Source organism: Salvia splendens, chromosome 18 (genome assembly GCF_004379255.2).
Source record: "Salvia splendens isolate huo1 chromosome 18, SspV2, whole genome shotgun sequence".
Classification (NCBI taxonomy): domain Eukaryota; kingdom Viridiplantae; phylum Streptophyta; class Magnoliopsida; order Lamiales; family Lamiaceae; genus Salvia; species Salvia splendens.
This window is the reverse complement of record NC_056049.1, coordinates 7,887,902-7,903,452: the sequence shown is the minus strand read 5'-3', so window position 1 is coordinate 7,903,452 and position 15,551 is coordinate 7,887,902. Positions and strand designations below refer to the sequence as shown.

Sequence of the window (15,551 nt, the reverse complement as noted above, 5' to 3'; positions counted from 1 at the left end):
AATCGAATTAGCTTATTGGACTTGCCCTAAATCCGAAAGTTTAAGCCTAGGATTCAAAATTTCTGATTCGATAAAATCTAAACCTGATTAGCCTGCAATTCGTGGGGATGACTTGATTAACATCCATACTTTCAAGCACGTGAAGGCTTGACTGCGGGGTGCTATGGGTTCAACGAGGGCTAAAATCACCTTCGACGACCAATCGACACTAGCGGGGAGGGCGAGCCCGTCAATAACAACACAAGAGATCCTCAACAGGCCAAACAACACGAGAGCTTGAAACTTGAGCCAACCAATAACACCAAAAACGCCGTGTTTCAATTATATTACCACTCCCTCCTTTTTTTAAAAAATAACAACTATTTCCATTTTGGACTGTTCCTTAAAAATAGAAACTTTAGAATATTTCTATTTTAGGACATAGACCCCATAATCCACTAACTCTACTTTCACTACTTTTTCTCTTCATCTCTATTAATTTACTCATTTTTCTTTTCCTCTCTCTTACTCTACTAATTTTTCTCACTTACTTTACTAATTGTGAATTAAAACCCATGACGTTTTAAATGTTTCTATTTTTTTAATAATGTGTAGGAAAATGTGTGGAATTTCCAAAAGTCTAGGCTTTTGGCCTTTCACCACCTTTTACTTTATGAGGTGCCTTGATGGTGAGACTTTTCACTTGGTCTTTCCTCACCTATAAATAGATGGGTTTTAGGAGAAGAGAACATAAAAAAAAACGAATCACTCTCTCTTCTCTCTAGCTTAAGCATTCTAGTTCGCTTTAGGAGCATTGCATTGCTCGGTTCTCGCCTCCAATTCAAGTTCGCCGGTGCCTACGAGTTTGAGGTGCTTCAACTCGATAGGAGGAAAGTCGTTTCATCTTTGGGGACATTACGCCAATCCGTGAGCACTAGTCGGGGCGTATTTCGTCTTGCGGAGAGAGAGTCACCTCGACTCGACTTGAAGAATACTATAGTTTGCATCTCTTTACTTTCGTTGTAATTTATTTGTTACATTTACCTTCCAGTTTTGTGTTCTTTGTAATAGCAAGGGTTGCCAGTGTAAAGGCTACAATATTTTCCAACAATCGCAAGACGAAATAGTGTACTCTTCTAAGACAGGATTATACCAATTGAAGTTGGAGGAAATATGAGCACCAAAGCTGGAATGAAGAAACGAACAGTACCAATGTTCATGAGCTACGAAATGGTTAATTCCTTGAGATCTATTCTCTTGAGAATTGTGTTTATCGTTTGTCAGTTGACAAGCAAGACCAATTTTGACTTGGTAGTAATAATTGGGATGCTTGTGGTGTTGAATATACCAATGCACATATGGTTCGATATAATTGTGTACTTATTGTTGGAGACGATATTGTGCAAATTATTTGAACGTGTTGTTATAAACAACAATGATCACGAGGTGGTCGCAATGGTCTCCGACGTGAACCATGGTAACAATCCATATGAATGGTTTGTTGATACGGGTGCCACATGTCATGTGTGCTCCGAGAGAAGCGTTTTTTCTACCTACAAATCTGTTGGTGGTAGAAAAGTACGTATGGGAAACCAAGCCTCTTCTAAGGTGGTTGGTGTGGGTAATGTGTTCCTAAAATTAGGATCTGGAAAAGTTCTTACCCTTAAGGATGTACTGCATGTCCCAGACATCCGAAATAATTTGGTCTCAAGCTCACTTCTAGTAAATTATGGATTTTCACTAGAATTTGAGTGTGAAAAGATTTTATTGACCAAGTATGGAAAGTTCATAGGTGAAGGCCACCTAGTAAATGGACTTTTTGAGCTGAATGTTACGGTCATTCACCGTGGAAAAGGAATAAGCAATAAGGAAGATGACACGTCCTCTTATTTGCTTGAGAGCTCTGATTTATGGCATAATAGATTGGGACATGTAAATCTAAATGCTATAAAAAGATTAGTAAATCTTAATTTACTAAAAGTAGATAAGTTTAACTCACAAGAAAGATGTGAAGTGTGTGTTGAAGCCAAAATGGCTAAACTGTCGTTCCATTCGGTAGAGCGAAGCACAAAACCTCTTGAATTGATCCATACAGACGTATGTGATTTAAAATTTGTGCAAACAAGAGGTGGTAAAAAGTACTTCATCACATTTATAGATGATTGCACAAGGTATTGTTACTTTTACTTATTAAGAATTAAAGATGAGGCAATTGAAGCGTTTAAAGACTTCAAAAATGAAGCCGAAAATCAACTTAATTGTCGAATTAAGTGTGTCTGAAGTGATAGAGGTGGTGAGTATGTAGCCCCGTTTGCAGAATTATGTCATGCAAGTGGTATAATTCACCAAACAACGGCTCCATATTCTCCCCAGTCAAATGGAGTTGCTGAACGAAAAAATCGAACACTTAAAGAGATGATGAATGCTCTGTTGATTAATTATGGTTTATCCCAGAACATGTGGGGGGAGGCTGTGTTAACAGCGAATCATATCCTGAATAAAATTCCACTAAAAAATAGGGATGTGACTCCTTATGAGTTGTGGAAAGGGAAGAAACCTTCATATTCATACCTTAAAGTGTGGGGGTGTTTAGCGAAGGTAGAAGTGCCACCTCCAAAACAAGTTGCAATAGGCCCTAAAACAGTCGATTGCATCTTTATTGGCCATACACTTAATAGTAGTGCATATCGTTTCCTAGTCCATAGGTCAGCTGTGCCTGGCGTGGATGAATGAACAACGATTGAGTCAAGGAATGCTATATTCTTTGAGAATGTATACCCTTGCAAGAGGCAAGAGGATCGTTCTAGTGAAAGAATGATGGGTGAATCCACTAGTTCTAATCCTCCAAAAAGGACGAGGTCCAGTCCTGAGGATGTTGAACCAAGACGTGGTAAAAGAGTTAAAGTTGCTAAAACATTTGGTCCTGACTTCATAACTTTTATGTTGGATGACGAACCAAAGTCATTGGCGGAAGCTCTGTCTGGCCCAGACGCGGCGTGGTGGCAAGAAGCTATCAACATTGAAATTGAATCCATCATGAGAAATAACACTTAGGTGTTAGTAGACTTGCCTGAAGGCTGTAAGCCTTTAGGGTGCAAGTGGATTCTGAAAAGGAAATATAAGCCCGATAGTACTATAGATAAGTACAAAGCTCGCCTAGTTGTCCAAGGCTTTAAGCAGAAAGAAGGGTATGACTTTTTTTATACCTATTCACCTGTTACGAGAATCACTTCCATTCGAGTGCTTCTAGCGATTGCTGCTTTGCACAATCTTGAGATTCACCAAATGGATGTGAAAACTGCATTTCTGAATGGTGATCTGGAAGAAGAAATATATATGGAACAACCCGAAGGGTTTGTTGTGCCTGGGCAAGAGCGTAAAGTATGCAAACTGGTAAAGTCATTATATGGGTTGAAGCAAGCACCATTACAATGGCATTTAAAATTTGACAACGTGATGTTGGCAAATGGATTCACTATCAATGAGTGCGATAAGTGTGTTTACATTAAGAACACAGATAACGGTTTTGTTATTGTGTGTCTTTATGTAGATGATATGTTGATTACGGGCAACAATAGTGCCATTATCAACGAAACCAAAAATATGTTGAAGAGAAATTTCGACATGAAAGATATGGGTTTAGCTGATGTGATTCTCGGAATCAAAATTAAAAGGAATCATGAGGGAATTGCTCTGACACATTCTCATTATATTGAGAAAGTGCTAAAGAAATTTCACTCGTTCGATTGTGAGCCAGCTAAGACTCCATTGGAACCCAACGTGCATTTGAGTAAGCACACGGGTGAGCCTATAGCTCAAGAAGAATATGCAAAGATCATAGGGAGTTTGATGTTTATCACAACCTGCACCCGACCAGATCTTGCGTGTACGGTGAATAAGCTGAGCCGATTTACGAGCAACCCAAGCAAGGAACATTGGAAAGCTCTGCGTAGGGTTTTGAGATACTTGAAGTATACTCTTAACTTTGAGCTGCAGTACACAAGATATCCCCAAGTACTTGAAGGGTACTGTGATGCAAATTGGATCTCTGATTCAAAAGACTCGTTCTCGACGAGTGGTTATGTGTTCACTGTGGGGGGTGGTGCTGTTTCGTGGAAGTCGACGAAACAAACGTGTATAGCTAGATCCACCATGGAATCTGAGTTTATCGCATTGGATAAAGCAGGGGAAGAAGCCGAGTGGCTCAGAAATTTCCTAGAATGTATTCCATGTTGGAAGAAGCCAGCGCCGACAGTAGTGATATACTGTGATAGCCAAGCAGCTATAGGGAGAGCACATAGTGGCTTATACAACGGTAAGTCTCGACATATTCGTCGGCGACATAATACCGTCAGACAATTGATCACAAGTGGTGTTATCACAGTTGACTATGTAAGGTCAGTTGATAACTTAGCGGATCCGTTAACAAATGGTTTAAACCGTGATCAAATGCATAAATTGCTAAAAGGAATGGGACTGAAAACCACATCTTAAAAGATGAGTATAGTGGTAACCCAACCATACGATTGGAGATCCCATGGGATTGGTTCAATGGGAAAACGAAGCTATACAAATCTAGCTGTAACACTCAGAAGATTTTAATCTTCGCCCATTCTTTAGAAAGCATTGAGTGTTGTAACCTGCACGTGGTAAGAGGTTAAGTCTTTTGACTTTTAATGATTCTTGAAATCTCAAGGAGATGCAGTATGGCAGGATACTCATGAAAGAATCACCTATGTAAGTGAGAAGTGAGGCCGCTTCGTGTGTGTGAGTCACTTATGAATTCCAAAGAGGTGTTCCACGGCCGAAACGGACACAAACGTGAGAACTGATGGAGTTGAGACAATATTGTGTTGATGCTATTGACTAGGCATACACCAAGGAGGAATAGTTCAAGGCATCGCGTCCACTAGTCCGCCGGTATGTCCGATAGTGTTGACTATGGAAGGTTCAAAACCGCAAGTTACCTCTCCAAATACAGTATCGTTTCCTGAGAACTGAGCAAAAGAGTCTGCATACATGCATTTGTGTCTGGTGTTGGTTTGAGCTTGCAGCGTTCTAACCAATGTGGGGGATTGTAGGAAAACGTGTGGAATTTCCAAAAGTCTAGGCTTTTGGCCTTTCACCACCTTTTACTTTATGAGGTGCCTTGATGGTGAGTCTTTTCACTTGGTCTTTCCTCACCTATAAATAGATGGGTTTTAGGAGAAGAGAACATAAAAAAAAAACGAATCACTCTCTCTTCTCTCTAGCTTAAGCATTCTAGTTCGCTTTAGGAGCATTGCATTGCTCGGTTCTCGCCTCCAATTCAAGTTCGCCGGTGCCTACGAGTTTGAGGTGCTTCAAATCGATAGGAGGAAAGTCGTTTCATCTTTGGGGACATTACGCCAATCCGTGAGCACTAGCCGGGGCGTATTTCGTCTTGCGGAGAGAGGGTCACCTCGACTTTACTTGAAGAATACTATAGTTTGCATCTCTATACTTTCGTTGTAATTTATTTGTTACATTTACCTTTCAGTTTTGTGTTCTTTGTAATAGCAAGGGTTGTCAGTGTAAATGCTACAATATTTTCCAACATAATGGAGGGAGTATTATAAAGTAAACATGAGACCTATATACTAAATAATCAAAGGAAAAAAAATACGAATAAGCAGAGTGTTCTCAAAACTTTGCGATATTGCAGTAGGATTATTGCATTAGTTAATTCTAATTGTTTAATTATAGTGTTCTCGAATTATTTTTTGTATTTTTCATTAAAACAGTATAATCTTCCACTTTTTAATGATGCGATTTCTCACCTATGATTAAGTAATTTTGAAGATTTTTAATTAGATAATTCCGTTTACTTAGATGAATTATGTAATTGGATTTTATATGAAATAATAAAGAATTCAAAAAGCAGTAAGAAATTAAAATTACTAAAATTTAAAGAGAAGGCCAAGAGTCGATCTCTGTTGCGAGGAGTAAAATTTTAAGAGAACAGTAGTATTCTGATTTGTGAACTTATGAATAATAGTATGAGGGAAAAAATAGAGTCAACTACTTTATTAGATTTTATGGTCAACTACACCCTCCGTCCAAAATAGAGTCAACTACTTTATTAGATTTAATGGTCAACTACACCCTCCGTCCGTGAGTAGAGTTCCGATTCATTATTACTATAAATAATATAAGGCCTACATTCCATCAACTCATTTCACTTACGTATAACTTTAAAATTAATATATACAAGTAGTAGTCATATTCCACTTTCTTGCATCCACTTTTTTAACATTTCTTAAAACTCTCACCAGAAAGAAATGAGACTCATATTCCCAGACGGAGGGAGTAAATTTTAACTAATAAATTAAGGGGATGTTCGGTGTGCAAGATTGTATTCCAGGATTAAATATATAATGTGTTTGATTTATGAGATTCAATACCATAGCTCAATCTTAAATGGATAATCATAAGATAATTAGTCATAGCTAGTCTCCTATGACTAAAATAATTTCACAATTCAATCAATCATAGACTGTATCCAATGTTAAAATATAGGTATATGAAACCACGTTAATAAATAGCTGTAATTATTATCCAATGAAACTTGTATACTATATTTGCCGATGAATATTTTTGCCATTTAACATGTATACTATAATTGCCTATGAATATTTTTGCCATTTAGAGCATCCACATTGGTGCGGATGTCCCGACGGACTTCCAAAAAACAAATCATGTCACGTCATAAGGGCCTTCCACTGCACTGCCACGTCATAAGGACATCCCACTGCATAATGACGGACATCCTCAAAGACATCCCGGCAAACATCCACAATAATAAAAATTCACAAATTCAGAAATATGCAATTTACGGAATTAAAATTTCGATACGAATAAGGGGAAAATGCAACGATTTTATTTTTAAAAAAAGCATACATATATATTTAAATTTAAAAAAAATACATAGTTCACAAAAAAAAACATCACAAACCAAAAAACGATTTAAACAAAGTTGCCTTGAATCTAGAGTTTGCAACGAGCCGTATATATAGAGTTTTTTAAAAATAAAAAATTGGGAAGTCCGTCGTGGCACCACAATGGCGGACGTCCCGACGGACGTCGTCGGAAAGCCGCAGATCTGCAGTGTTCAGAAGCGACATCCGCATCCGCCTATCGCACGCCTAATGGCGAACGTCCGGCACGCCGGTCTGACGTCCGCCATTGCTGACGCTCTTAACATTTACTACTATAATTGCCGATGAATATTTTTGGCATTTAACATGCAATTCCAAATCATTAATTACTCAAAACACAAGCGTTATATTTACATTATCTTTCAATTGCAAAAACCAATTATCAATTCCAGATACAAAGTTGACACTCCAATAACAGTTGTTAATTAGCGTATTAATTTTTTGGTATCTCTATAAACGTAAAGTACATTGGCACCATTAATGTTAAATTCCAATTAGTAGTGTGGGCCCCAACAACAGTGTAACAACATGTGTTGAATTATACCATCAAATCAAATTCAAAACCCTTTCTCTCTCTCTCTCAATTTTTTGTACTGAATATCTCAACTTGATTCAGAGAAGATAGAAATGACGTGATCCAATTCAATCCAAATTTCCTCCTAAATTCCTTCAAATTTTCAAAAACAGCGGAGAAATTGCCTACATTTGCTGCGAGATGGATCGATTCCGCATACGCCACCTCCTCCTATTGACGGCGGCGGCGCTCCTTTTCCATTCCGCCGCGCCTGACATCGCCTCCGACCGCGCCGCCCTAATCGCGCTCCGATCCGCCGTCGGCGGCCGCGTCCTCCTATGGAACCTCTCCAGCCCCACCCCCTGCGCCTGGTCCGGCGTCAACTGCTCCCCGGACAATTCCTCCGTTGTCGAGCTCCATTTCCCCGGGATGGGGCTCTCCGGCGAGCTTCCGCCCGAAACCTTCTCCAACATGACCAATTTGCAGACGCTCAGCCTGCGTTACAACGCCCTATCTGGTCCGCTGCCTCCGGACCTCTTCTCTTCTCTCTCCTCTCTCCGAAGTCTCTATTTGCAGCACAATTTCTTCACCGGCGAAGTTCCGCAAACCCTATTTTCTCTCACTTCGCTAGTGAGGGTCAATTTAGCGGAGAACAATTTCTCCGGCCAGATTTCGTCGGGTTTTAGCAATTTGACCCGATTAGGCACGCTCTATTTGCAGGGCAACCATTTCTCCGGTCCGATCCCCGACTTGAATATACCTAGCTTAGTTCAATTCAATATATCGAATAATAACCTAACCGGCTCGATTCCGAAGGGGCTATCGAAAAAGCCTAAAACCTCGTTTCTCGGCAATTCACTCTGCGGCGATCCTTTAAACTCATGTGGCAATTCGAAACCGAAGAAAAAGTTCTCCGGCGGCGCGATTGCTGGCATAGTAATCGGCTGCGTAATCGCGTTTTTCGTGATCTTACTGCTACTTTTCTGCTTGTGTAGAGCTCTAGCTAGGAAGAAATCGAGATCCAAGGACGAGCCGGTGGCGAATGCGAGGGGAGTGGAGGCTCCCCCGCCGCGGAAATCGGCGGAAACCGGCGGCGGAGGCTTTTTTGCAGCGGCGATTGGGGGTGGGGCGAAGGAGAAAGAGGTGGTGGAAGGTGATTTGGGCGGCGGTGGGAAGAAGGGGCTGGTTTTCTTTGGGAAAACAGGGTGGAATATTGAATTGGATGATCTGTTGAGGGCTTCGGCTGAGGTTTTGGGGAAGGGGACGTTCGGGACCGCGTACAAGGCGGTTCTGGAGACGGGGCTGGCAGTGGCGGTGAAGCGGCTGAGGGATGTGACAATGCCGGAGAAGGAGTTTAGGAAGAAGATGGAGGAGATTGGGAGCATGGATCATCTCAATTTGGTGCCTATGAGGGCTTATTACTACAATGGAGAGGAGAAGCTTCTTGTTTATGAGTACATGCCAATGGGAAGCATATCTGCCTTATTACATGGTAATTTTCTACTGATAATTGCTTCATCTTCTTGAGCTTGCTGATCTGATTTTGAGTTAATACTGTGTTTGTTAGATGCTAGATTATGTATTGAGCTTTTTGAGTAGTACATTTCTGTCTGATTTTAGTTACAATTGGAAAAAAAAAGTGAATCATTTTGTTTGTCTTCTCTTGAATTATAGACTTGTCACATTATATTTGTATTGTAGCTCAAATTACTGTGTAGAATCTTGGTTCATAGCTTAAGTTTGCCTTCAAATCAATAGTCTACATAGAGCTGAAAATGTGCTTGTGTCTCCGGCATTATAGGAAACAAGGGAGCGAGCAGGACTCCGTTGAACTGGGAGGCGAGGGCGGCCATTGCTCTAGGCGCTGCTAAGGGAGTTTCGTACCTACACTCTCAAGGACCAACCATCTCCCATGGCAACATCAAGTCATCAAACATTCTCCTCACTAAATTGTACGAACCACGTGTCTCCGACTTTGGTCTTGCTCAGCTCGCGGGCCCTGCTGCCACTCCCAACCGCCTTGCCGGCTACAGGGCACCGGAGGTGACAGACCCCCACCGAGTCTCCCAAAAGGCCGACGTTTACAGCTTTGGCGTGTTGCTGCTGGAGCTGCTGACGGGCAAGGCTCCGACTCACACATTGGTGAACGAGGAGGGCGTTGACCTCCCGCGGTGGGTCCAGTCCGTGGTCCGGGAGGAGTGGACGGCCGAGGTGTTCGACCTCGAGCTCCTCCGGTACCAGAATGTCGAGGAGGACATGGTGCAGCTCTTGCAGCTGGCTGTGGACTGCACCGCGCAGTACCCCGATAAGCGCCCTTCAATGGATGAGGTTGTCGCGAAGATCGAGGAGCTGTGCCGTCCGAGCTCGCACGATGCGGATAATGGGGATTTAGTCGAGGAGGAGGAGTCGTGACCGAACCGATCTAGGCGGTGGATCAATCTGAAGTTCTTGCTATGTTGGTTGCTGGGAAATGGTGGTTTATTTGTTTGTTCATTCTTGAAGTGTACCATTTGATTGAGGAAGCTAAGATTGTGCATTTCTCACAATTTTTTAAAAAATTTTCGTGTAATAGTTTTTTTTTTAACTTGTTGTAGAAATATAAATTGTTTTTGGAGAAATGGTTATGATTCTTCTTGGTTGTCTGAACTGTAAAATGGGTATGAAACTATGAAATATTATTGTTGAGTTGGCGGTGACCTTTTACTCTTTTAATGTAAAGATTTGAGATAACAACAGCACATGAACACGACAAACCAACTCATATTTTGTTGTCACTCAATAAAAAATGATTTGGTCTTTCAAATTTATTCGTTGCTTTCAGCCGTTGTAGGTTTGATGGTAGTAAGCCCTTTTTTTGGAAAAATTCTTTTTTTGGTAAAGATCTTTAATGGAATTCCATTTTAATGAAGAGGATTAGTTGAATTCCGCCTCAGAGAGTGACGCACAAGGGTTATGCGTCGTTAACAGAGAGACGCATAACCATTATGCGTCGCTAGCGAAAGACGCATAACCATTATGCGTCGCTAGCGAAAGACGCATAACCATTATGCGTCGTTAGTTAGTGACGCATAATGGTTATGCGTCGTCAGCAATTTTAATGAAGAAGATTAGTTGAATTCCGCCTCAGGGAGTGACGCACAAGGGTTATGCGTCGTTAACAGAGAGACGCATAACCATTATGCGTCGCTAGCGAAAGACGCATAATGGTTATGCGTCTTTCGCTAGCGACGCATAATGCTTATGCGTCGTCCGTCGCGTTTTAAAACGGGCAGAAGGTAGAAAGAGACAGAAACGAACGACGAAGAAGCAGCAGCCGAAACCAAGCGGCGATGAATCCAAGCAATTTCCGGCGAATCCGAGCAATTTCCGGCGAATTTCCACCCTCTTTCAACCATATTCCGGTAATTGTTCTTCAATTTGACTACATACATCATTTAATGCTTAATTTGGGCAGATATTCCGTAATTTAGTAAAAGTAGGGTTTATGATGAAATTGATGGATTTTTGGTATATTTGTGTTGTTTTGTTGCATATAATTAGGGATTATGATGAAAGTAGGGGTTATGATGAAAAGTATGGAATTTTTGGTCGAATTTCGGTAATTTGTGTATTTCATATGGATATAATTTAGCAAAATTAGGGTTTATGATGAAATTGATGGATTTTTTGGTCGATTTTCTGTAATTTGGGTATTTCGTATGCATATAATTGAATGGGTAGAAGCAAATGATTAAGTTTTTGTAATTGCGCCCCTTTTGTTAGGTGATTTTCCGTAAATTGGGTATTTCATATGCATATATTGCGCCCATAAGTTGCAATTTAGTTAGATTGTTGAGTTGTTATGAAAAAATTGAATCTTGGGTGAATGTTTTGAAGTAGATGGCATCTGCAAGTTCCGAACAACAGTTATGCTATGGATCTGAGGATCCATCATTACTATTTCATCAGAACGAACACATTTCAGCCTCCTTGTTGGCGAATGGCACAACAAATGTGTTGAGAAGTCGTAGGACGGAGAGTAAGGTTTGGGCATTGCCAATACATGAAAATGTGATGTATTGGCTTGATGTATGGGGGTTCAGAGGCGTGGTTGAATGTGGAAGACCGATGAGGATGGACAATGAGCTAATAACTGCCTTGATCGAGCGCTGGAGGCCTAAGACACACTGTTTCCACCTTCCAGTTGGTGAGGTTACTGTAACCTTACAGGATGTGCAAAGCCTGTGGGGTTTGAGAGCAGACGGTCGTGTTTTCACTGGCCGTGACTACCCTGTTGGATTTGAAGATTGGCCCAGCAAGTGTAGAGATTTGTTGGGATGGATACCTGACGCAGAAACAGAAACGAAGCACGGTGGTTTGTTGATGACGTCTCTGATCCACCAAGGGACGATGCCATTAGGTGATGGGCTGCCTGAGTATGCATACATTCAAAGAGCCCGTATACATACTCTGATCTTGTTAGGGGGGCTTATTTTACCGGACACCACAGGGTGCAAGGTCCCATTTATGTGGTTAAATGCCTTAGACGATCCGGAAGATGTGGCTAATATCAGTTGGGGTAGTGCTGCTTTAGCATACCTGTATCATTATTTATGCGAGGCTTCTGTAGGCAGACAGACAAGAGATGTTGGTGAACCTATGGTTCTCTTGCAGCTATGGGCGTGGGAAAGAATGCCTACATTGAAGCCAGCCTTCTTGATATCGCCTATGCACACGCCGTATACCCCGTGTGGAGCCAAGTAATGTTTTTGTTTAAATTAACTCACACAATTATGTATTTTATTGATAACTTTTGACATTAATATTATGTATAGGTGGCACGGAGTTACTGAAATTGGAAATGCTCCCCGACATTCAGTAGCTCATTATCGTGATCAGTTATCACTGATTCGTCCTGGCCAGGGGACATTTATTTGTGTTGTCTTAGTTAATGTATTTACTTACTATAGTATGAAATTAATCGTGTTTTTTTTATTTTATTTGTTTGTAGTTTCTGTGGACACCGTATGCAGACTGTATCCTGCCTGAGCACTGCATTGATTCGACTGCATCCTACTTGTGCGACACTTAATCGGCAACTCTCTCACACCTCTCAAGACGTTATTGTAGCACTCCGACATGTTTGTTGTGGCCACCCCACACCTAAGTCCATCATCGTAGCACAGTGACCAACACTCTTTTGTAATCCTATTCAGCATTCGAACCGCACCACTGTTAACATCATGTAGTGCTCGACGTCTTTTTGCAAATTTACGCTCCTGAGAACTGACCCCCAACTTCCATATAATGGCCTTCACATTGGGGCCCTTGTGCTTCTTCAACACATTTGCCCTCACATGAAGCAAACAAAATTTGTGGTGTATCTACGGGGCCTTTGTCATGATTTCAGACTCCATTGCATTCAAGAGTCCTTTATGCCTATCTGATATAATGCACACCTCCCTCTCGTATTTCACGACATGAGTTCTGACATGATCCAAAAACCACGACCAACTGTCATTGGTTTCTTCATCCACCACAGCATATGCAATAGGCAAGCATGTCTTGTTAGCATCAAAACCACAAGCAACAAGCAACTTACCTTTAAATCTTCCTCGGAGGTGAGTCCCGTCCACTGTTAACACCGGTGCGGCCTTCTGGAACGCATGTATTGCAGGCCCAAATGCCCAGAAAACATAGTTGAACACCATTGTACGCCTCTGACTCAACAGATCGTTATGCTTCCACTCAACAATTGTGCCCATATTCTGTGACTGGAGTTCAAACATGTAGCTTGGCAACTGCCTAAATGATTCCTCCCATCCACCGTATACAAACTCTATAGCCTTTCTCTTTGCGTACCACGCCTTCTTATAACTGATTAACACACCAAATCTGTCTTGAATATCAGCTATTATTGAGAAGACCTTGAAATCGGCACATTGTCGCACATGATGTCGAATCAACAGAGCTATCATTGGGGATGAAAAGTTAGCATGATCTCTATTAGCACGATGGCCTATACAAGTATGTCGAGCCTTCCACTTCCTAACTTCCCACATATCGTCATGCGATCTTTGTGTAACTGAAACCTCCCACTTACATTCCCTCGCCTTTTCAGCGTCAGTGGTGCTGATGATGCCTGCCCCTGTTACTGTCGTTCCTGCTGGAAATTTGCATACTGCATGCCACATTCTTAATTTGCTATCGACAACCTTAAACTGTTTTTCATTCCACAAACTCCACATAGTTATAGCAGTCTTCACGTGTAGCTTGGAATCAAATTTTGTTCCCAACACAATCCGATGCGGCTCATTCTCATTCCAATACAAAAGGCTATGTTCATTACCACCCACATCATCCGATACTCCAGAAGGACGACTTGGTAATTCACGAAAGAATCTAAACCCACTAGGATTGTATTCCGGAAGTGGTTGTTCACCTTGCATAACAGGTTTACATGGTACTATCTCATCATCAGAACTACCACCGACATCATCAGCACCATCATCATCACTGAGATCGGGGTATGGCTCTGTCTCAGATAGTGGCCGTGGCTCATCAAGATCATCTGCAACATCTACCTCATCATTCAATCCAACACCAACATCAGCAACACCTACAACATCTACAACATCTCTCTGTTCATTCATACTACGATCAAAACTCATTTGGTCAACCCTCGCAGATGATCCAATACCACAGTCAAAACTCATTTGTTCAAACCTCGCAGATGATCCAATACCATAATCAACAACTGGTGGGATTTCTACACTCCTTACCGGTGCATACTCAACAAATAATTCAATACACCCACTTGAATTTTGAGCATTGTTGAACATAAACATTACACTTTCATCATTGCAAATCACAGAACATGTATAACTCATACCGGAAGCAAAGACTATACATTGTCTCCATAATAATTCAATTGTGTGTTGGTTCATATCTATTCTCATCGCATCACAGATCATTGCTACCAATTCAGAATAGGAAACACCTGAATTTAATATGATGGAGCTTCTCGGACGAGGTGGTTCATAACCAATACCCATATGTGGTAGTTGAACTACTCTACCACCCCAATACAAACTCACAAATACTTGCATGATTTCTGCATCAAAAACATTTAAAACAACGACAATTATGGACATTTTTCCTACAAGCCCTAATTTGTATAAATTGGGTAAAACTAACAAATGAAAGCAAAATAAACATGAATAATGATGAATGCAGCTAAATTGATGAACAAATTACCGGATCTTATGGAGAAATCGCCTGAAATCGCCGAGAGATGAAGTGAAAGTGTGTTCTGTGCGCTGCGTCAGCCCGCAGGGGGTTAAAAGCCGACTTAACGACGCATAAGGGTTATGCGTCATTAAGGTAAGACGCATAACCTTTATGCGTCGTTATACGACGCATAACCCTTGTGCGTCACTAAAGAACGACGCATAAGGGTTGTGCGTTTATTAATAACGACGCACAACGATTATGCGTCACTCCCTCATTCAGAATAAATCTATTCTTCTTCATTAAATTGGAATTCCATTATTTGCCTAGAACAAAAGAAGAAAGAACTCCCCTTTTCAATTGTTCATTTTTCTTAACGTTAAAAAGTCTTAAAATGTCAAACAATTATTTTCCTATCTAAGTATTTTTATTCCGCAAATCACAAAGTTTTGTTGTTATTTAATTTTGTTAGAGGGTTATCAGTAAAGCATCCACATCCGTGCTCTTACCAAATAGCATGGATGTGGGCCTGGATCTACTTTTATTAATTTTTTACTCCATGCTCTTCCCCTAGAGCACAACACCCACATCCATGCTCTTCCGCAAGAACATGCTCAAGGGTCTCACCATTCTATTATTCAATTTAAATAAAAATATTTCCACAGTATTAAAATGCATTAAAAATACCCGCAATACTATTACAAATTACAAAAAAATTAAAAATTACATAATTAAAATCCTAAAAATATAAAATTACTTAATTAAATTCATAAAATTTAAAAAATCCACTACTCGTGGCCGAATTTCGCCAAAATATGTTTGATTAGGTCTTCTTGTAGCTCAATGTGAGTTCTGGTACCGCGCATTGTGTGTCTTGTTTCGATCCTCTCGCC

At 40.9% G+C, this 15,551-nt stretch overlaps 1 protein-coding gene across 1 annotated transcript; it reads left to right on the top strand.

The window, feature by feature from the left end:
- The first annotated feature begins 7,483 nt into the window (after window positions 1-7,483).
- On the top strand, window positions 7,484-10,067 carry LOC121777388 (probable inactive receptor kinase At1g48480). The gene is made up of 2 exons (XM_042174635.1): window positions 7,484-8,941; window positions 9,251-10,067. The coding sequence occupies exons 1-2, from the start codon at window positions 7,651-7,653 to the stop codon at window positions 9,859-9,861; spliced, it is 1,902 nt and encodes a 633-aa protein (XP_042030569.1). The 5' UTR covers window positions 7,484-7,650; the 3' UTR covers window positions 9,862-10,067.
- The last annotated feature ends 5,484 nt before the right edge of the window (window positions 10,068-15,551 follow it).